Below are 21,404 nucleotides of genomic sequence, written 5' to 3'. Positions count from 1 at the left end.
CTCAGGTTCCTAATCTCGACTTAAAGCCAGTATCAGACCTAAAGAAAAAGAGACCTCTCGAACCTGAGGAGAGGGAGGTGGTGGTGCCACCAAAAACAACAAAGCAACAGAAAGTGGTAAGGGACCACAGGAGCAAGAGGGCCTCATCCACAGAGAGCCAGGAAGAGCCTCCTGTTGCTGACGTGCGCCAAGGGCAACACATATGGTCTCCTAAGTTGGAGCTGGATGGCGCTTCTATTTCTTGGGAGACTTCCCTCAGAAACTACGATGGGGGAAGAGCAGGCCTGGTAGTTGAAGCCTTGGAGCAACCATTGCTCCTCCCCCGAGACATGGAGTCATACAGGCGCTTTAGCCAGTATGAACTCTTTATGTCCCTGAAGAGGGACCTGGCCATGGTAAGTGAGCTTATCTAGCTCTTCGGTTGGCATGTTAATTTTTCGCTTGTTTTATGCTAACATTTTTACTTCACTATTCAGATTACCCAGCAGGTCTTCGTGGCCGAAGAGTGGAACAGAAAGGTTTATGTCAAAGCCCAAGTCGAGGCCCACTTTCAATCCGAGGCAGAGAAAACTCTGGGCAGCTTGAAAGAGGAGTTTCCTCAAATCTCTGAGCAGCTCAAAGAGGTAACCCAAGAGAGGAACAGCCTCAACGCTGGCCTACAAAATGCTGAAAGTCAGGCCGCAGCCCAACGCAAGTTGCTGAATAAGGTTCAGACCAATTTGGCAACTAAGAAAGCACTCGTGAAGGATCTTCGCGCCGACCTCCAAAAGGCTAAAGAGGTTGCCAAGCTAGCTCAGAGGAATGCTCAGCTAGCCAAGGAGGTGACCGAGGCCGAAAAGAAAGCAGCATACAAACTGGGAGTGGAGGTGACCGAAAAAGGTCTTATTGAGTAGTTTGCCTCGGTCAGCCGAGACTATTGTGACATAACTTGGGGCAAGGCGCTGGACGCTGCTGGGGTGTCTGCTGATTCAGAACTGAGGCTGCCTAAGAGCATTTATTACGACCCAGACATCCGAGAGCTTTCAGAGTCTAATCCCCCCCCCCTCCAACACAACTCCCAGAGGCTTTAGAGCAGTCCTTGGTCGGCCAAGCTCCTCTAAACACCCTTGAGCTTTCAAAGGATTCTAGTCAGCCAGGTGATCAGAGCACCCCAGCTGAACCACCCAAGGATAAGTGTGAGGGCTTGGAAAAAGATAAAACATCTTCAGTGCCTAAGGACCAGGCCCAGAAGCTGCTGCTACTCGGACAGGCCAGGCTGCTGATCCTGTGGTCTCTCAAGTAGATACTTAGACACTTAGATTTTTGTTGTTGTTATTGTTTTTTTTTTTTCTTCTTCTTCTTCTTCTTCTTGCTTTCCTTCTATATAAGGGATTGTAAAATATTTTTTTATCAATGAAATAGCTTCTCTTTTACTTTTGGTGTATTCGTTGCATACTATATGACTTACTTTTGCTACAATTAATTGCACTTTGTAACTATGGTAATGTAGGTAACCATAATCACCAGATCTTGCTAACAATGCACATAACTAAGGTTGGCCTTGAAAAGAGCAGTTTGTATAAGAACTACTACTAAATACTGAATACGACAAGTATTATAAAAGCTTAAAAGGTCTCTTCGAACATGCACAAAGAAGGCCAACATAAGTTAAAGTTAATTTAAATACATTCAAGGATGTCAGACAAGGCTCATTCTAAAGTTAAAACTGAATAATAATAACAACACAATGGTATTGACTAATCTATACTATCTGATCCAAGGATTACAGGCACGTGAAGGAGTGTTAACTAATCGAAATCATCTGGTCTGAAGACTACAAGTATGATTGGATTTAAGTTCAAACACTTAGAGAACCAATAAGGAATGTTAACTAACCCAAATCATCTGGTTCGAGGACAACAGGCATGATAGGATTTAAGTTTAAACACTTAAAGCACTGATAAGGAGTGTTAACTAACCCAAATCATCTGGTCCGATGACTACATGCATGATTGGATTTAACTTTAAACACTTAAAGAACTGATAAGGAGTGTTAACTTACTCAAATCATCTGGTCCAAGAACTACAAGCATGATTGGATTTAAGTTTAAACACTTAAAGCACCGATAAGGAGTACAAATCGTCATAGTGATTAAAGAGAAGATTCGATTAATAATAGTACCTTTTAAGATTATTTACATTCCAAGGGCACGGTATTACATGACTATCTAAGTCCTCTAGGAAATATGCCCTAATGCCAACCCCTGAAGTGATACGATATGGCCCTTCCCAATTGGGTCCTAGCTTCCCCCAGGCTGGGTTTTTCGCAGTGCCCATAACTTTCCTGAGTACCAAATCACCGAGTTCTAGAGGCCTTAGCTTTACATTGGCATCATACCCTTGCCGGAGCTTTTGTTGGTAATGTGCCAATCGGACCATTGCATTTTCTCTCCTTTTCTCAATCAAATCCAAACTCCTTTCTAGAAGTTCATCATTACTGGTCGGACTGAACGAACTGGTTTTCAGAGTTGGGAACCCAGTTTCTAGAGGGATGATAGTTTCAGCCCCATAAGTCATCGAGAAAGGGGTTTCTCCAATAGATCTGCGAGGCATAGTTCTGTAAGCCCAAAGTATGTGTGGCAACTCTTCCACCCACTTGCCCTTCGCATCGTCTAATATTTTCTTCAATCCGTTGACTATGACTTTGTTAATTGCTTCTGCTTGCCTGTTTCCCTAGGGATAGGTAGGGGTGGAGTATCTATTCGTGATTCCCAGTTCACTACAATAATTTTGAAATGCTTTACTGTCAAACTGCAGGCCGTTGTCCGAGATGAGAATATGAGGAACTCCGAAACGAGTAACAATATTCTTCCATACAAATCTCTGCACATCTACGTCTCGGATGTTGGCCAGAGGTTCAACCTCAACCCATTTAGTGAAATAGTCTGTGCCGACCAGAAGGTACTTCCTGTTTCCTACAGCCTTTGGGAATGGACTCACTATATCTAAGCCCCATTAAGCAAACGGCCATGGACTAGATAGTGGGTTGAGGACTCCACCTGGTTGGTGTATGTTTGGCATAAATCGTTGACACTAATCGCACTTCGTAACATACTTATGGGCCTCTTTTTGTATATTCAGCCACCAATAACCCTGAGTAATGGCTCAGTGAGCTAAAGACCTACCTCCGGTGTGACTCCTGCAAATTCCTTCATGCAACTCCTCTAATAGCAACTCAGCCACTTCAGGATGAATACATAACAGGTACTGTCCTGAATAGGATCGTTTGTATAATTTCTGGTCTTTGGACAGCCAGAATTTGGTAGCCTTCCTCTGAATTTTGTTGGCTTCCCTCTTTTCTTCAGGCAGAGTGTCTTCTTTCAAGAACTTGATTATAGGGTCCATCTAGCAAAGCCCGGTTTTGATTTGGTGAACTTGGAATGCGTCTCTTGCTGCCTCAGTAGGCCCATGCAAATCCTCGACGAGGATAACTCTTGGCAAATTTTGCGCCGAAGAGGTAGTGAGAGTGGCCAAAGAATCAGCATGTGCGTTCCTACTTCTGGGAATATGTAGCAAGCTGAAAATTTTGAATTCTGACTGCAAACGTTTAACTCGGCTCAAGTATCCCTGCATCCTTTCACCTTCACTTCAAATTCCGCTTGTACTTGACCCACAACTAACCTTGAGTCCGAAAAAAACTCCACTGTCTTTCCTCCCATTCTTTGCACCATAGACATTCCCATCAATAGGGCCTCGTACTCTGCCTCATTATTTGTTGTCAAGAAATCCAGCCTTAACAATTTTTCAATACTAGCCCTACTCCAGAACCTTTCTGGTTCACAGCGCTATCCACATACACTTCCCAGTGGGCAGGACCTTGTTAAGAAATCATGCCAACCGATTTTCCATCCATGTCCTTCTCTACCGTTATTTCTTCTAAATTAGGTTCCGTGAACTTGGCCACCAAATCCGCAAGGATCTGCTCCTTGACTGAAGTGCGAGGCATGTACTTGATATCAAAAGCTCCCAAGATAGTGCCCCACTTGGCTATTCTCCCTGTGTAGTCGGCACTTCGAAGTATGAATTTAAGCGGAAGTTGTGTGAGCATGACGACCGTATGTGCTTGGAAGTAATGGGGCAATTTTCGTGTTCCGAGTATTACTGCCAAAATAGCTTTCTCCAGTGGCAAGTATCTGATCTCGGCCTCATGTAGAGATTTACTCACATAGTAAACCGGTCTTTGTACACCTTGATCCACTCGTATCAGCACTAGACTTACAGCATAGGGAACCACCACAATATAGGCAAACAGGACCTCATCTGGTTCAGGGCTAGACATAATCGGTGGCTGAGCCAAGTAGTCTTTAAGTTGTTGAAAAGCTGAGGCACATTCTTCAGTCCATTCAAATCCTTTCCACTTGTTGATCTGTAAGAAGAAAGGTTTACACCTATCCGCGGACCTAGAGATGAATCGGTTCAGAGCAGCTGTCATCCCTGTTAACTTCTGAACCTCTTTCGGATTCTGAGGAGGCTGTAAGTTTTGAATAGCCTTTATCTGATCGGGGTTAACCTCAATTCCCCTGTGTGTCACCATGTAACCTAAAAATTTGCCTGACCCTACACTAAATGAGCATTTGGAAGCGTTCAGGCGCAACTTGTGTCTTCTTAGGATTTCAAAAGTGTTGTCAAAGTCCTTCACATGCTCAGAAATGATTTTGCTTTTTACCACCATGTCATCTATATAGACCTCAATGCTTTTGCCTAACTGTGATTCAAACATCCTCGTCATCATTCACTGATAAGTAGAACCTGCATTTTTCAGACCGAATGGCATCACTTTATAGTGGTAATTACCAATAGGGATAACAAAAGCGGTCTTTTCCTGGTCATCTGGGGCTAACGATATTTTATGGTAACCTTGGAAAGCATCCAAGAAACTCATCTGAGGATGGCCGACAGTAGCATCTACTAGCTGATCAATTTTTGGCATGGGGAAGGGATCCTTAGGACAAGCCTTATTTAAGTCCGTGAAGTCTACACAAACTCGCCACTTTCTTCTCTTCTTCTTCACCACCACAGTATTTGCCAACCACTCGGGATAAAAAACTTCTTTAATAGCTCTAGCCTGTTTGAGTTTCGTTACTTCTTCTTTGACTGCATCTGCATGCTCTTTGGATAACCGTCGAGGAGGCTGCTTCTTGGGGACAATCAGTGGGTTGACCCTTAAATGGTGGCAAATGAACTCTGGATCTACTCCTGGGGCTTCATAAGCACTCCAGGCGAATACGTCAATATTTCTTTTAAGGAAATCAATTAGCTCTTCTTTTTCTGGTTAATGCATCTGAGATCCGACTTGAAAGTACTTTTCAGGATCGTCCCCAATTAAAACTTTTACTAAATCCTCGCATCTAACGCCTTCATCAAGATCTTCGACGGGTGACACCCGACTTTTTAACTGCTATAAGTCTCCCTCAGCTCTGACCGAGGACTCAGTTTTAGGCTTATGTTGGATGGCAGCAACCAAGCATTGTCTGGCCAAGGATTGATCTCTACGGATTTCACAAACCCGCCCTTCGGATGGATATTTAACTTTTTGATGTAGAGTGTAGGAAACAACCCCTAGCATATGTAGCCAAGGTCTGGCTACAATTGCCGTATAAGGGGAATAAACATCTACGACAATGAAGTCTACTTCCACTACTTCTGAGTTAGTCTGTACAAGCAATCGTATCTGGCCTTTCGAGGTGACAATTCTTCCCTCGAAGCTAACCAAGGGAGAACAGTATGGTGTTAAGTCATCAAGCTTGAGGTTCAGGCCCTTGTAGAGGTCAAGGTACATTATCTCCACCGTGCTACCCTGGACCACCATTACCCTCTTCACATCATATCCTCCGATTCTGAGGGTGACTACCAAAGCGTCGTCATGAGGTTGAATGGTTCCAACTTTATCTTCGTCTGAAAAGCCTAAAACTGGCTGGACAACCGGTCTAGCACTCCTCGAATCTCGACCAATGTCCCCTGCCGATAAACGAGCTACTGACATAACCTTCCTGTTCTTCATAGTGCTGCAAAAATGACATTAATAGTCCCTAGTGGAGGTTTCGCAGAATCACTCCTCTCGGACTCGGAATTCATTTGACCTCCTCGGCCACTAGAGTGATGCAAGAGATGCCTCAACCTGCCTTCGCGGACCAGTTGGTCCAAATAGTCCCACAAACTTCTGCAGTCTTCAGTGCTATGCCCATGGTCTTGGTGGTATTGATAATAGAAATTGTGATTGCGCCTCTCAGGATTCCCTACCATCTTACTTGGCCACCTAAAGAATGGTTCATTCTTGATTTTTTCCAAAACTTGGTGGACTGGCTCCTTGAACACTGTATTGACTACTTGAGCATTTGTTGATCCTGACTGTCCTGCGAAATCTCTCTGTGGCTTGTTGTTGTTATAACGGTCCGACCTGAAATCCTTCCTCTCCTGGGGGATAACCTTGTCCTTACTTTTCCCTTGTTGCTGATCTTCTTCAACCCTTTTATATTTTTCAATACGGTCTATGAGCTGACGTATGTTAGTAACGGGTTTACTAGACAAGGACGTCCTTAAACCGTGGTTAGTAGGGAGGTCAAGCTTGAACGTATCTAGGGTCATTGCATCAAAGTTGCCCTCCGTATAATTAAACATCTCCCAATACCTATTTGAGTATGCCTTCAGGGTCTCACCCTCGCGCATGCTCAAGGATAGCAGAGAAGATAAGGGCTTGGCCACTCTTCGGCATGTGACAAAACGTGAACCAAAAGCTTGAGTGAGCTCTTAGTAGGAATTGATGGAATCTGCTTTCAGGCTGTCGAACCACCTCATTGCAACCGGTCCAAGACTAGAGGGGAAGACCTTACACATCAGAGCTTTATCCCTGGAATAGACAACCATCCTTTGATTAAAGTGGCTCACATGCTCCACAGGGTCTGTTTTACCATTATAAATGGTAAAAGTTGGCTGGTTAAAACGCCAAGGAAGTCTCGCTCTTTCAATCCTGTGCGTGAAGGGTGACCTAGAGATTTGATTCAAAGTCTTGCTCATAGCATCATTTCCTACCCCTCTACGTGATGGGCTCCGAAGTTACTTTTTGCGATGGTGATCCTCTTCGTATGAAAAGGATTCACTGATTGGTGTTCGAGACCTCTGCTTGTAAGTAACATCTTGCTCGTCGTCCCAATCCTCATCAGAATGCGAAGAAACACGTTTTCTTTTTGCATGGCACAACTCCCTCCTTAACCTCTCAATTTCTATTTGCATGCTATTCTTCTCTGCATGAGACACGTGACTTCCTCCATGAGGCTGACTTCGCTCCGGGTGCGTAGTATGCACACTGCCTTCACGATCTTGTCTCTACTCCAAATTGAGAAAAGGGTCTATGTGCTGGGATGCCCCAGATTCTGCTGATTGTTGCCCTAGTTCTGCCATTACCGACTGCTGTTGCTTCCACTTATAATCAAGCTCTCCCCACAGACGGCGCCAATTGTAGGGTCTAGATTTGTGGCTCAAGCCCAAAAACAATGAATTTGTAGAGCGTGGGTGATAGAGCTAAGTTAACTATAGAGCTAACAACAATTGATTATAGCATGCAAGTATAAATTAGCATAAAAGTACACATAAAGACCAAGTAGGTTCAAATCCGAAGAGACTTATAATAGATTGTATATCGGTTGCCCTTCTTTTTTTCCTCTTTTTCTTTCTTTTTCATTAGGAACCCTTCTTTATATATCCTCCTCCACTACCATTCCTATCGTTCACTTGTTATTCATCCAGCTCTCTACTTGAGTCCCTGTCATGTCATGTATTTCCCTTAGTTTTTGTGAATGACGATAGCTGAAGTTGTACTGTTCAAAGGTCTTCTCCACATAAATACGGCCAGGAAAGTTGCTGCAGTGTATTTAATACGGTGGTGGCATCTTTTCCTTCTAGATATTTCTCCGTTCCTCTTATCTCCAGGCGTGTCTAAAGCTTATCCAAATTGCTGAAGTCATTAGTAAATTCATTTGAACCCCCCAGATATTTATATGACCCCAAAATCCTTTTATCTGAGGATGATCATCTCTTCGGAACACTGATGCTCTCTTCGGACAGAGGTTTTTCGTCCCCATGTATCCTTCTTTCATGCGAAATACCCCTCGACAATTTTAGCCTCCTGGTCATAGACTAGTCCTCAGCTTGGGCTGTAGGCCCACTACGTATGGCTGGGCTTTACCCACCCACATGTATAATGCAATAGGAAAATATTTAATCAAAGAGAATATAAAATATAACAACTTAAAACACAAAACTAAATTACATCAACCCAAAGTAGAATTCTAATTAACACAAAAATTCATCAACCTAAAGAATTGATGCAATAAAAATATTTTTTTTAAAAATGAAAAACAAATTGAGAGAGAGAGAGAGAGAGAGAGAGAGAGAGAGAGAGAGAGAAGTAATATTTTTGTGTGAGAAAACTATGCATAAAATGAAAAAGAAAATTTCAAATTTATAATAAGATGTTGAGAATAAGAAGAGTCAAAATAAATGAAGATAAAAAGGTAGAGAAATGATGATATTAAGGTAGAAAGTAGTGGAGAGATGAAGAGATAAAAAGGGAGGGAGAGTGTTGGAAAATTAATAAGAAAAATAATGGTTAAAAGGTATTTTAATTTTTAAGTAATGGAGTTTTTAAGTCTACTTAAATGAGAAAATGTTTTAAAAAATATATAAGAAAAATTAGAAACAAAAAATGATGATATGGCTACTGATATGGCTCAACATAAGCGTAGCAACATTAAATGTTACACTTCAGTTTTTAATAATATATAGATATAGATATGTTTTTCCTCCAACACATGGTTATTGAAAATGAGAGTATCGAGTCATCAATAATTTTGAAACGAGCAAGTAGCCTATGTGGTCTTTACACTAGAGTACTGATACTGTAGTTAACTGCCTCTGCCACTCCATGTATGTATCAACTGAACTAAGACTTTTTATATGGTCTAGTCCATTTCCAAATTAATATTTCTGTTCGGATATTTCTTGTGATCAATTTCATGTGGCCTCAGCTCTTCCAATTTGTAATCGACAGTCTTTAGGCTTTTTAGATTATATTAAGGTTGCTCCACCTATATGTTCTCACCTTGAAGACTGTTAACCTTTTTCTTCTTCTTCTTTTTTTCTTTTTTTTTCTTTTTTTCTTTTTTTTTTTTTTTTTTTTTTTGAGGGGAATGAGGACTGTTAACTTGAAAATAAATTTGTGACAGTGGATCATTTACTCTTTGAATCCTTGGTATGTTGGTTATATCTAGAAACTTTATTTATAACCACAACTTTAGTATCATACAGAATGTTCTTAATGATTAAACCTATGACCTTTTAGATCGAACAGGGCAGTAATCTAAGCGCTTTTGGTTTGAAATTATTGTGGTAAAGCTTATTGGGAAGACTTGCATATCCTTAGTTTCACATTGTAGTTGCAGAGCCTTAAATGATGGTCAGTCAAGTAAACCTAACCAAGTGCATCAAGTGCAAAAATGACCCAAGTTCTTAGCATGTTTGTTTTTGGGAAATGGATTGTACTACTTTCCCTTATCTTCAAGACATTATTTGTTTGTTTCTCCAACCAAAAAAAAAAAAGGGGTCATTATTTGTTTATTCACTTTATTGTAAACATATTGTCTAATAGGTTCTTTCCTTTTTATTGCGAGGATTCAAGTATTAAAGCGAATTGAGAAGTAGGAAGCATATTAGAATTAGTCTTTTTTCTTTCTTTTTTTTTTTCTTTTTTTTTTTGGGTTTGATTAGTCAAATTTTGAAAACTTTGAACTATTTGAATTCTTGGGAGAAAACTTGATGTTTGTAGAGTTAAATGAAGGGTTGTTGGTTGTATTCAAGATAACCAGTCTCCCGAATGGGGAATAAGAAACAGAATGTGTAACGATTTACCTTGGGTCATACCACGCACGCGCATGGTTTGGGGAGTATCCACTCCGGAAAGTTTATGTTCTTGTAAAGAGATCTCTGGAACAGTTTGTTGTGTTTCCCTTGTTGCTGCTTCTTCATTCTCTTCCGTGTTTTCTGATTCCAGCATGGTTTCCAACATGTAAACTTGTTGATTCTTGCATTTGTGGCCTAGTACAAACTTCTCATTGCAATTATAACACAATCCCTTGTCACACCTTGCTTGCATTTCAGTCCAAGACAACCTTTTGAATCCAATTCCTGGTGGAAGTTTCGGATTGGTGGAGGCTGCAATAACTTGTTGAAGTGGTGATGTTGGCAAAAGGCCATATCGTGGTGGTGCTCGCCTTTGCCGCTGTAATTTATCTTCTTGCAACTGGGCCAAGCTAGTGGCATGGACTGGAGTTGTAGGATGAAATAGCTTCACTTATGATCGTATTTCGTCTTTCAATCCACCTATATAACTCCCCATCAAAGCTTTCTCTGGCCATTCTTGCACTCGTGATGCTATCCGCTCAAATTGGGCTTGGTATTCTCTAACCATCCCCGTCTGTTGTAATTTGGCTAAAACCTCATAATTAGAGGGTCCAAACCGAACACACAAGGCATGTGTAAATTCTTCCCATGAAACATCTCTTCGTGTTTTCTCAAACCCCTGATACCATTGGAGTGCCTCATCCTGTAGATTGCAAAAAGCGAGTAGAACCTTCTCATTATCTACCGTTCTTTGATATCTAAAAAATTTCTGCGCCTTGTAAATCCATCCGGTGGGATCTTCCCCATTGAATTGCAACCGGCTAATCCATCTTCGAGGTTGCTATTTTGGTTGTCCGTTCGTTCCATTTTCCATCCCATCTATGCTATAGCGTTGGAGAGGGCTTCCACCCTTTCCTTTATATTAGTAAATTCCTTGGTGAATTATTTCTTCTGGATGTCAAATTGTCTCCGAATAGAATGGTTGCTAACTTCCAAGGCTAACAAATGATCATCATGGGTTGTTGATCGTGTAGGTGGTGGGTTGTTCATCATCTGGCTCTATTACCATATGATAAAACCTAATGTTTGTAGAGTTAAATGAAGGGTTGTTGGTTGTATTCGAGATAACCACTCTCCTGAATTGGGAATAAGAAAGAGAATTAGGATAATTTTTTACTTACCTTCATTAATACGTTCTGCCCTTTAAAATAAGGCATACAATAGTTACATCAAAAATTCAAATTACAAATACAAACAATTGCTGATAACAACCAATCTACACTTATCTCCTCCATAATAGGGAGGGCTTAATAAACAACTCCTAAACGGCTCCTAATACTTATCATTCCTAATCTTTATTTATTTATTTATTTTTATAGAATCATTCCTAATCTTTAATTCCAACTACAACTTCTTTATTTTTATCCTAAGGCTGTGCAGAAACTGATTTGCAAGTTGAGAGTCAATTTCCAAGAATTATTGAATACTTCATTTGACAAAATTCTTGAGAATTACAATTACCACCAACATGTCACTTCTCATAAAATGTGAGAATTCTAACTTGCACTTTTTTTGGTAAGAAATGTCAATTCTTGGAAACGTCTATACATGTGAGAAATACTAACATGATGCTCAAATCCAATTACTTATATTTTCTTTCTTAAACTAAGAACGTAGAGTTAATTTCAGGGAAATAAAATATTTATTTCTCCTCCAAATATAATGTTCATTAATGTTTAAAGGCATTTTTTTTTTTAATTTAACAAAACTGTCCATAATGGTCAAATTATTAATTTATTGGTTTCTAAAATAATGAGCATAAGATTTTTTTAACAAATTAAATTTTAATTCTAAATATTGTGTTTTCTGTAACATTATATAAATTCAAATTCTAAATATATCCATAAAATTTAACTCTTGTGAATTTAAATTATTAAGAACTTATAACTCTCAAGATAATTCTCAACAATTGAACATACCCTAATTGAATTGAACTAGTATGGTACAACCCCCAGCTCAGGATTGTCTGTCCTATTATGCTGCCTTTCCCTAGAGATAATCTCCATAAAGGATCACCATCCAGCAGATCAAAATATTAGTATAAGTTCAAGCAAAATTCCAACAAATGCATGCTAAATGAGAGTGAATGTAATGATTCTAAAATATTTTCGAAGTTCTTTATTTATAGCAGCCAACACAATATTTAGTTATTTACACACTTTAGGAAGCTTAATCGATGATCCTACCAAGACAGAACAACATAATAGAGCAGCATCATCATAATCCCCTACAAACACTTATCATCTATCATTTAGCTAACGGTTGGGACCCAGAAGAAAAAGAAGAAATGTCCTGTAATGGCCTGACGTTTCCGAGTGGACTGCATCATTCAATGTCTTCTTGTATTTCTTCAGGTATTCAGCTTTTATGTACTGCATATCAATCTCAGTCCTTGTCACAATTACCCTTATAAGGGTGGTGTCATCAGTCCCCAAGCCCTTCATAGCCTTATGCAACACCTGCAAAATTTCAGAGGTGTTAGGATGAATCCATGTCATTTTTATGACAACAATAAAAATGGTATATAGGTCCTTGAGTACCATAATCCCACATCAGTAAAAGCATATCTAGCCCTGCTGTTCAGAAAAACTAGAGACATGGTCCATATGGAAACGGAGAGAATAGTTTGACAATGCATAATTTCATTCCTATCTAATTTTAGTATCAGAATAGAGGATATAGTCATAAATCAATGAGTTAGGTCCACTTTTGTCCTGTTGGTTTCTAATCGTTACAATGGAAGAACTTGTAATTTATTGGAATAATGTGAGGGATATTTGGCAGCTCATAATAAAAGGAAATTATGCAAAAGCTTTATAGAATTATCATGATGCTGTCCAACTAGAAATTGATCCATGTATATGTACTATAACATGGGCCTTATCCACGCAGGGAACAGAAAACATGTTAAAGCTTTGGCATACCTCATTATTTTAAGATGCTGGAATGCCTTCAAAAACCAAACTAATTTCCATTGGTTTTTACATTAGAATGGATTTTTTTTTTTTTTTTCAATTAAGGAAATCATTCCAGACTACTATTCTTCAAATTTAGAGTAGTTAACAGTTATGAAGCACAGATGTGGCTAGGAGGGTGCCGCACCAGAGTCCAACGCGAGGTGCAGCGTCCAACACAGCTGCCCGCGCATCGGTGCCACATCTAAGCTTCTTTCTTTTCTTTTTTTTCTTTTTTTTTTTTCACGGATTCGAGCCAACTCAGCTTCGATTCGCACCGAACAGGGCCGATTCAGCCAAAATTGGGCTATATTGGCCAAATCAGGTCGTATTAGCCGGCAACCGAAACAGGCCAAAATTGGCCTTGAATCATGCAAGAACAGCCAAAATCGGCTTTGAATGAGGCCCAAACATCCTAAATTTGTCATTCCTCAATTTTATTCTGAATATTTGTTGCTTCTTATGTGTTTCCTATTTTGTTTTATGTTTTGTTTTGTGTTTCTTGCTTTCTTCTTTCTTTGTTTTGTGAATCAAGGCATAGTAATGTGTTTTTTAAGAATATTTTAATAATAAAAATATATAGAAAATATAAATAATAATTTTTTAATCGCCACACCCCACTGCACTCGCACCCTACTGTTTCAAAAATTGTGAGTCCCGCACCCACACCCAAATCCAGAAACGCACCCATGCTTCATAGGTTAACAGTACTAAAATCATCCAACATAAAGGGATACACGTGTACGAGATAACTCTACTATTGCCTCTTTTATTTTCCACAAAATGATCTGTACTGCAATGATAAAACCTGAATAGCAAAAAGTACTATTTACCTTGCCTGAAACTACCAGTTTGTGAAATTACTATTATGATAAACTTATACATTGTAATCAAATTCACCAAAGAGAATCAACAATTAAACACAGAATGTGGGATGATACCTTAGCAAAGTATCTCGCCGGATTCTCTGAGCAGCTTAAAATTGTCAAGAGGGCATATTCAAAAAGCCCCGATGTCTCGCCCTTCACTGCCTAAATTTCAAGATTGAATAAGCACTTCTTTCATTCAGGCAAAATATCTTTCTTTCTTTTTTTCAATTAAAAAAAACAAAAACAAAAATATAAGATTACTCAGAAAATATATATATATATATTTATATACCTTTTTAAGTGAATTTCCATACATGTCATGGTAAGCAGAAATAATAGCGGCCAATTGTGCCCTGCTTCGTTCACTGAATATGTGGATAAAGGTCTTCTCATCAGTTCCCAATTTCTTTTCCCCTGCTTTAAAAAGAGCCTTTGAATCCTTCGCAGCTATCTCTCTGTCAAATTCCAGGCCTTCATAACGGGGTGTGCTTACATATGCAAGCAAGAGCTACATCAAATATTTTGCATTAAGATATTGATGACTTTAAATTCGAAAATTAGACATTGAAAGGTCAAGCACAACACAGTTTCAGGTTGAACATATTATTATCACAAACTATGAATCAAGCCACCCCTCATATAACAGATATTAGATATATATACTATAAGTCAGTAACGTTGTTATAATTGCACCTAGCACTCCTAAAGCATGAAGTGCAAAACCCCAAAGGCAAGGAGCATTCAATGAAGCGTACATCAAGTGTGCACTTTTGCCCCTTTCTGGAAAATCCCAAAGCCCAAAAGTGTGCTTTTATTTCTTTCTCTCATATTTTTCCCATAAACCCATTCAATTAGTCACTACATTTTAGTATTTTAGTGCTTGATGATCTCTGACTTTTGGTCATATTTTGGTTAAGCCATGCACCTCATTTTGATCATTGCTATTATAGCTGTCCAAATTTTGTAAAACACAGACAATTTCCTAAAATGCTTCCTTTAAATTGTATATGATTAGTTGATTATCATGTTGTCCATTGCTTATTTTTTTTCAAATTTACTATATAGAAAATATAAGAAATTGAAATAGCCATTGTTCGATTTAAAATTTGAAGTGACAACCTTTGTGCAATTGCACCACTCCAATCATTTGATCTAATAGGCTACATATTACTATTTTAAATTTTAAAACTTATTTTGATTGTATATTATAAATATTACTCCATATTAGAAAAAGTCTTTAAATACTTCAAAAATGTACTTCAAACAAGGCTGTGCTTGCACTTTCTGTGTAGGCTCTAATACGAATTTTTGCTTAAGCGTGCCTAGAGCTTATAACAAGACTCATCAGTCATCAAACATTCCAAATTCCAATTTTCTGTCTCATCTGCAGCTCTGCAAATCAAGTCACAACAAAGAATTCATCCATTTCAAGATTCAGAAACAGATGCAATATATGACATTATTATTGACCTGTTTCTGACTTTTGAAAGCCTCATCTTCAATGTACATAGCAATTGCTTAGGGCCATCATACACAGATCTAACAGGATGACATAAGGCCATGTAACATTCAATGATACATTAGGCAATTTCAATATCTTTAGGTCAGCTCCAGGGCTTTATAAATATGCCTTCAAACTATCATGTCACAAACTAAGACTATATAAGAAATATGAAAATGTACACTATTCAGCCGTTTAGAGCATCCTTTTCTTGCAATACATGGTGCCAGATCATCTAGCCAATATAAAGTTGCAGTTACATACAGGTAGATATGATCAGATTCTCAACACATAGAAGTCTACATGGCATCAACACATTATGAACCCCCCCCCCCCCCACCCCCCCCCCCCCCGCCCCCTAAAAAACAACAAACACACACCCACCCAAAAAAGAAAAGAAAAGGGAAAAATTATTCACGAGGTAAAAGTGAGAACGTCAAAATTTCTGTCAAACATGGAAACTAACATTAAGCAATGCTAAAGAAAAATTGAAAAATGCATAGAGATAAAGTTACCTTTTTATGATCTCCAGAGGCTTGCATTTCAATATCATGTTCAAGAGGAACCCCAAATCTAGAATGATATAATTGTTTAAAACACTGTATTTGGGATGGCGTACGAGAACATATTACTTCAGTGGCAGCTTGAAGATTCTTTGTCTCTGAACTTAATCCCTGCTTGACAACTATTGCATCTCGTCCCACTGGATCATGCATCCAGAGCAGAACTGACGTCTGATAAATGCAGGAATGTAAGATGAACAGGAGTTTAAAAATATAATAATTAAATAAAAAAACATATTGCTTTGTTGCTAAATACAATCATCTGCAACTCTTTCTCAAGTATTTGAGTCAGAAACAAATCAAATAAATAGTTTAAAAAAAAAAAGTGATTAGAAAGTATATATGCTCCATAGATCTTTGCCTTCAAGAAGTCATGAGTAGCCGAGTAGGTATAGTCAGTACCTCTAATTTGCCACTAAGCTCTGAAGACAAGCGTTTAAGAATGTCATCAGAATACATCACTCTATATTCTTGTTGGATGAGAGCACGTTGTGTTGCATCACGATGGGCAAGAATATTGACCACTGCTGCCGTGTCACACCCAAACCCTAGGGAAAAAAAAAAACATATATGAGTACCACATAACAAAAATTTCTTGAAACATCAAATTTCAAATAGAAGAGTCGATGAGACAAACCCAAAAGTTAAAACATGGCAGATGACTTGCAAAGTAAAAATAGATGATATTTCAACTATCAATTTTTTGTAAAAATCAAAATGTAGGAAAGTGGTGACAGAACTTGATTTGTCTAACCAAAAAGCACCACTTATAAATATTAACTTGCCATCTTGCAGTGAACATCTGTTACCTTGCACAAGAGCATTATGGCACAACTTAATATTTCCTACCAAGCCCTAAGCCATTGTTCTAACAGTGTCCTCAAATTAGCTTTGCTTCCAAAAGAATTTTGAACCATTGAACCTTCACCTAATTAATCCTCAATAGATCAGAAAGCCTCATAATCCTTTCTCAACAACCAGAGGTTCACAATTTTCCCTGACTCTAGGTTAAAAAATAAGCAAACCTAAAAAGAAATTAACCTGCCTATATGATCCAAGAACTTTAGCTATGCACGGTTTTGTTGATGTGGTTTTTTTTACATTGTTGTAAGAAAATATTAAAGTAGGCCTTGCCTTTTAGAGATGCGCCCCCATAAATTTTTGGAACTCCCAGACATTTCAGGTAATAAGCCACCACATATTCTACTGGCCTAAATGATAATAATGTAGCAATACAAATATTTTTTTCAACTTAATTTACGACTGCTAGATTCTTCTCATACCAACATTTTTGGTCCTAGTTTTTTTTATATGATAAACAAATGGCTTAGAACTAATACCATTTTTAAAGGATGATTCTACTGATTTTCATTGATACATCAACCTTTTAAATGTATTATGCATTGAAAAAACTAGATTTCAGAATTTGTTCAGTAACAGATTATGTCAACTTAGAATAAAAGGCAAGATGACTCTCTAAATCACTCCAGGCTGTCACAGGACAGGATTTTCTCTGCTTCTCTCGCTCAATGTATGCTTTAGAAATAATCCTTTTAACTACTTAACACTTACACATTCCTAAATGACTTCACCAGAAGTATCTCAACATAAAATCAAAATTGAACTTCCAGAAGTTACTTTTGGTGATCAGAACCAGTGGCATAATCTTTTCAGCAGCCAACCAGACCGCTTTTCAACTTATCTATTTGGAGACAATATTGAATATTCTCAAGGCAAAAGACCTCATGACAAAAGGAAAGGGAAAAGCATTCCAATCCTTGCAAATAAAATCACACCCTTTATCTTCTATGCAGAAAATATCAACTTCTTTCCTTTTCATATTAATGGATTTTTTTTTTCAATGGCTGGAATACACAACAGGAGTCCCTGTACCCAAGAACCCTGCCAATCCTGATGAAGCCAAGATTTAATCCCAGATTTGGGACGAAGTCAAGAGTGTTGTCCTGGTCCCTTCTCATATTAATCTTTAATGTAAAGGCTCCTCATTTAATAGTCAACTAAACTGATTTCACCCCCAAAACAGATCAATATTGTTTTACTCTAACTTATTTGAGCTTGTACACATTCCACAAGCATCTGCAAGGTACACTGACTAAAAGCAATGTTGAAACAAACTCAAATTGTCACGGCATAAAAGCAGATGGGTTGATTAAATCATATTCGGAGGCAACTTTTCCAACGTTTCAAGTCAATTATCATAACATGATATGCCTCACTTTCTTAAAAATAAAAAATAAAAAATAAAAAAGCCTAGAGCATTGCTTTCTGTTGTGGTTGTGATTTGCCCAAACACCATATATATGTTTCTATTACACACTTATTTTCCTTAATACTTCAAAAACAATCAATTATTTTATTTTCTTCCCCTAGTCTCCATTTGGTTGAAAGAAGAGGAAGATTAAACTTTAAACCTTCATTTTTTTTTTTTTTTAAGTAAAAGAATCAAATCAAGTAACAGTCAAAAATGTGACTAGGTCTTCAGTGTATTTTTTATCTGCTGGGAAAAAAATCCAAAGCCTAAGGTAGAAAACCACCATGAAGCTTTATGAATAATATAGATTCATGGGGTGCTTAGCCTTAAAGCAAGTATGACTGTATGAGAGAACAATATAGAAAATAACCATAGTCAATTGAATTTAATGGAACAACAACAATTTTTTAGGTCTATAACAACAGAAAGTAGATTGTTCAAATAAGCATTATTTCAAGATGTTGAAAAAAAAAAAAAAAAAAAAAGAAACAGATCCACAATTGACAGAAAATTCATTGTTGTTCTAGTAGTACGTAAAAATAAAAATGCTTTAATGTGACGTCCAAAAAATAAAAATAAAAATCAAGCAGTTATTAGGATCTAGGGTCTTGAATGAGTCCTCTCAACAAGAATTCATTTTTCATTATATAACTTGCCTTAAAAGCAAGTTTGAAATACTTCTCAGCCCTGCCTTGCTTCATGCGTGCCAACAACATAAGTGTATACTTCCTGGCTAAGTTGCACCGACACAGACATGGCTACGGAAATGACATAGGTACAGATACAGAATACGGAAATTTTTGAAAAACAAGAATACAACACGAAGTGAATACGGCAATTAAATAATTAATTAAATTTTATATTTAGGCATATTTTTTCATATTTTTAGACATAGAATTTTAAAAATACAATATTTACAATAAACAACGAGTGAAGGAATGAATTAAAGCCAAAAAGAAGAAGAAAAAAAAAAAAAAACGCGATGACTCTAAAATAGCAAAAGATATACAGTAAGTGCAATAAATTGCCACACCATTCCCACCTAACAATCATACATCATTGACTAAATAGTTAAGAGTAGATAAGAACTTTTGAAGGACACAAAGCTGAAAGCACACGGTTGTAGTGCATTTAGCAATGAAGAAACCCATCTCAAAAAAAAAAAAAAAAAAAAAAAAGCAATGAAGAAACCAAAGACGCAGGAAAAAAGAAGAAGAAGGAGAATAAACAAGATGTAGCGGCAGCTACAATGGAGAAGAATGGGATCTAAATTAGAAAAGGGTTTAGAAGGGGAAAAAAAAAATGAAATATTTGGAGCACAGATCAGTCATTAGGCACCAAGTCAGTGAGTCACAGACCCATTTTTCTCATCTTCTTCTTCTTCTTCTTCTTTTTTCTTTTTTCTTCTTATTTGTACCGGTCCGAAACTTCCTTACCGTGTCGGAGCCGTGTCAGAGAAGCGAAAAAAAAAAAGACACCGCTCGGACACCGGAGTCCGGCGAGTCTAACCGGTATCGTGTCCTGCACGTGCCGGACACCAGTACTTTGCCAAAAATGGCGTGTCGGTGCAGAATTAATTCCACTAGACGGATGTGAACACGCGTCCGTGCCCTAACGTGAAAGCCTCATAAATAAAAATTGAGATGGGCACATTCATTTTTTTAGTTAATTGAAATTTTTTTCGTAAATTAGTTGAGGGAGACTTTAGGATGACACATATGATATGACATACAGCGAAAACAGTAAAAATAAAAAAATAAAAAAATAAAAACCCCAAAAGGTGGAATCAGTCCTTTTGAACCAAATATTATTGACAGGCATGAAATGAAAGGCTCACAAGATTGAAGCCAATTAGTATCTATATGTGTTATGGAATTCATGTTTTTATTTTTTTGGTAGAGTATTTACAACGTTGGACCAAACAAGTAGTAAAAGCATGTTTGTATAGAAATTTCAAAGAAAGAGAGAGAGATAGAAGTACCCTTGAAAGCACGGTAAAGTGCAATAGCGTCGTCTCTTGGGGAGGTTGGAACTGGAGGAACGCTTAGCGTCGACATTGATTTGTGCTCTCTGCCTCACTTTCTTTCTTTCTTCAACCTTTGTGTTATGTGTGCTTTGTCTCGTAGTGGGAGAAACGAGGAACCTGCTGCTTCTATTAAAATAGAGAGCGTTGAGTTTGGTCAATGTCTTTGCGCGTACGTACATTACGCGTCAATTATTTTGGGGGTTAAATAATTCATGGAGTGTTGAATGTCCTAAGTTTCTTTTGTTCTGGGTTTGAAATCCGCTTATGAAAAGTAATTCTTAATTACTTCAAAGCACAAAAAATTGTATTTTTTTTTTTAAGTAGTATTTATTCATTAAATTTATAATAAGGCATATTATGAATATGAGAAGAATAAGTATCATTTTTTTTATTCTAAATTTTTTTTTTCATACATGTTTGTTTTATGCCAAAAATTTAAGGATGTATATCTGCATAACATAATATCATAAATTCAGTATATCACATGACTTGTGTGTTACACTTAAAAGTTTTATAGATTTTTTTTTATAACAAAATTCAATTGATATAGTCAACATCTCTATTAGAAATATTAGAAACATTGAAAGATATTAATTGAGTTAGTATTTAGCATCAACTCGTACATAAAATTATTTTCCATTTTAGAATAAAAACTTTATATATATATATATATATATGAGAAATGTTAATTGGTGCTTTTAGGATAATGGTTAATAACCTATTTAAAAAAAGTTTTTATAGGAAAAGAAAAAAACTAGGTTGCAAAAACACCCGCAATAAATTATCTATTTTACCCTACATTTCATTAAAATATTATTTTTTTATCAATTTTTTTTATTATTTTCCCAAATCATCTCTCTCTATGAGTAAAGAAAATGTTAAAAAATGAATTTACATATGAATAGTAATTATGTATATTTGCAAAATTATTGTAGCTAGAATTTTATTTTATACAATTTTGTATAAGTTGATGTGGGTATTTTTTTTGGGATTGTTTAAGCAAATTAAGGGGTTTATGCTATATTTTTTGATGTACGGACTTGAATTTTTTTTTTTTTGGGGGGATAAAACAGACCTGAATGTTTTGGTAACTCTATAAAGATTAAATATTTCCTAATTAACAATATACACATAAAGTAATATTACATTAAGCGTTAAAATAGAAAATTAAAAAAATAATAATAATAAAAGTTTTTTTTTTTTTTTTTGAGAATAATAATAGAAGA

The 21,404-nt window shown here is 37.3% G+C and overlaps 2 protein-coding genes across 3 annotated transcripts; both read right to left on the bottom strand.

The window, feature by feature from the left end:
- Nucleotides 1–6,036: 6,036 nt before the first annotated feature.
- LOC136067907 (uncharacterized) lies at nt 6,037–6,705 on the bottom strand. The gene has a single exon (XM_065774347.1). It carries the CDS (start codon nt 6,703–6,705, stop codon nt 6,037–6,039), a length of 669 nt encoding a protein of 222 aa, XP_065630419.1.
- A 5,380-nt stretch (nt 6,706–12,085) lies between these two features.
- Nucleotides 12,086–20,300, bottom strand: LOC112040710 (annexin D5). 2 transcript variants are annotated; one of them, XM_024073600.2, is made up of 6 exons: nt 20,134–20,300; nt 16,283–16,428; nt 15,833–16,051; nt 14,109–14,324; nt 13,889–13,978; nt 12,086–12,452 (listed from the first exon to the last, which is right to left on the bottom strand). In XM_024073600.2, exons 1-6 carry the CDS (start codon nt 20,207–20,209, stop codon nt 12,249–12,251), a joined length of 951 nt encoding a protein of 316 aa, XP_023929368.1. In that variant the 5' UTR covers nt 20,210–20,300; the 3' UTR covers nt 12,086–12,248. The 2 variants fall into 2 exon arrangements, with proteins under 2 accessions (XP_023929368.1, XP_065630445.1); XM_065774373.1 differs by lacking the exon at nt 20,134–20,300 and adding an exon at nt 18,809–19,052.
- Between the last annotated feature and the right edge of the window lie 1,104 nt (nt 20,301–21,404).

This window comes from Quercus suber, unplaced genomic scaffold, assembly GCF_002906115.3.
Source record: "Quercus suber isolate HL8 unplaced genomic scaffold, Cork oak 2.0 scaffold_91, whole genome shotgun sequence".
Classification (NCBI taxonomy): domain Eukaryota; kingdom Viridiplantae; phylum Streptophyta; class Magnoliopsida; order Fagales; family Fagaceae; genus Quercus; species Quercus suber.
The sequence above is the reverse complement of the archived record's forward strand: the minus strand, read 5'-3'. Positions and strand labels throughout refer to the sequence as shown.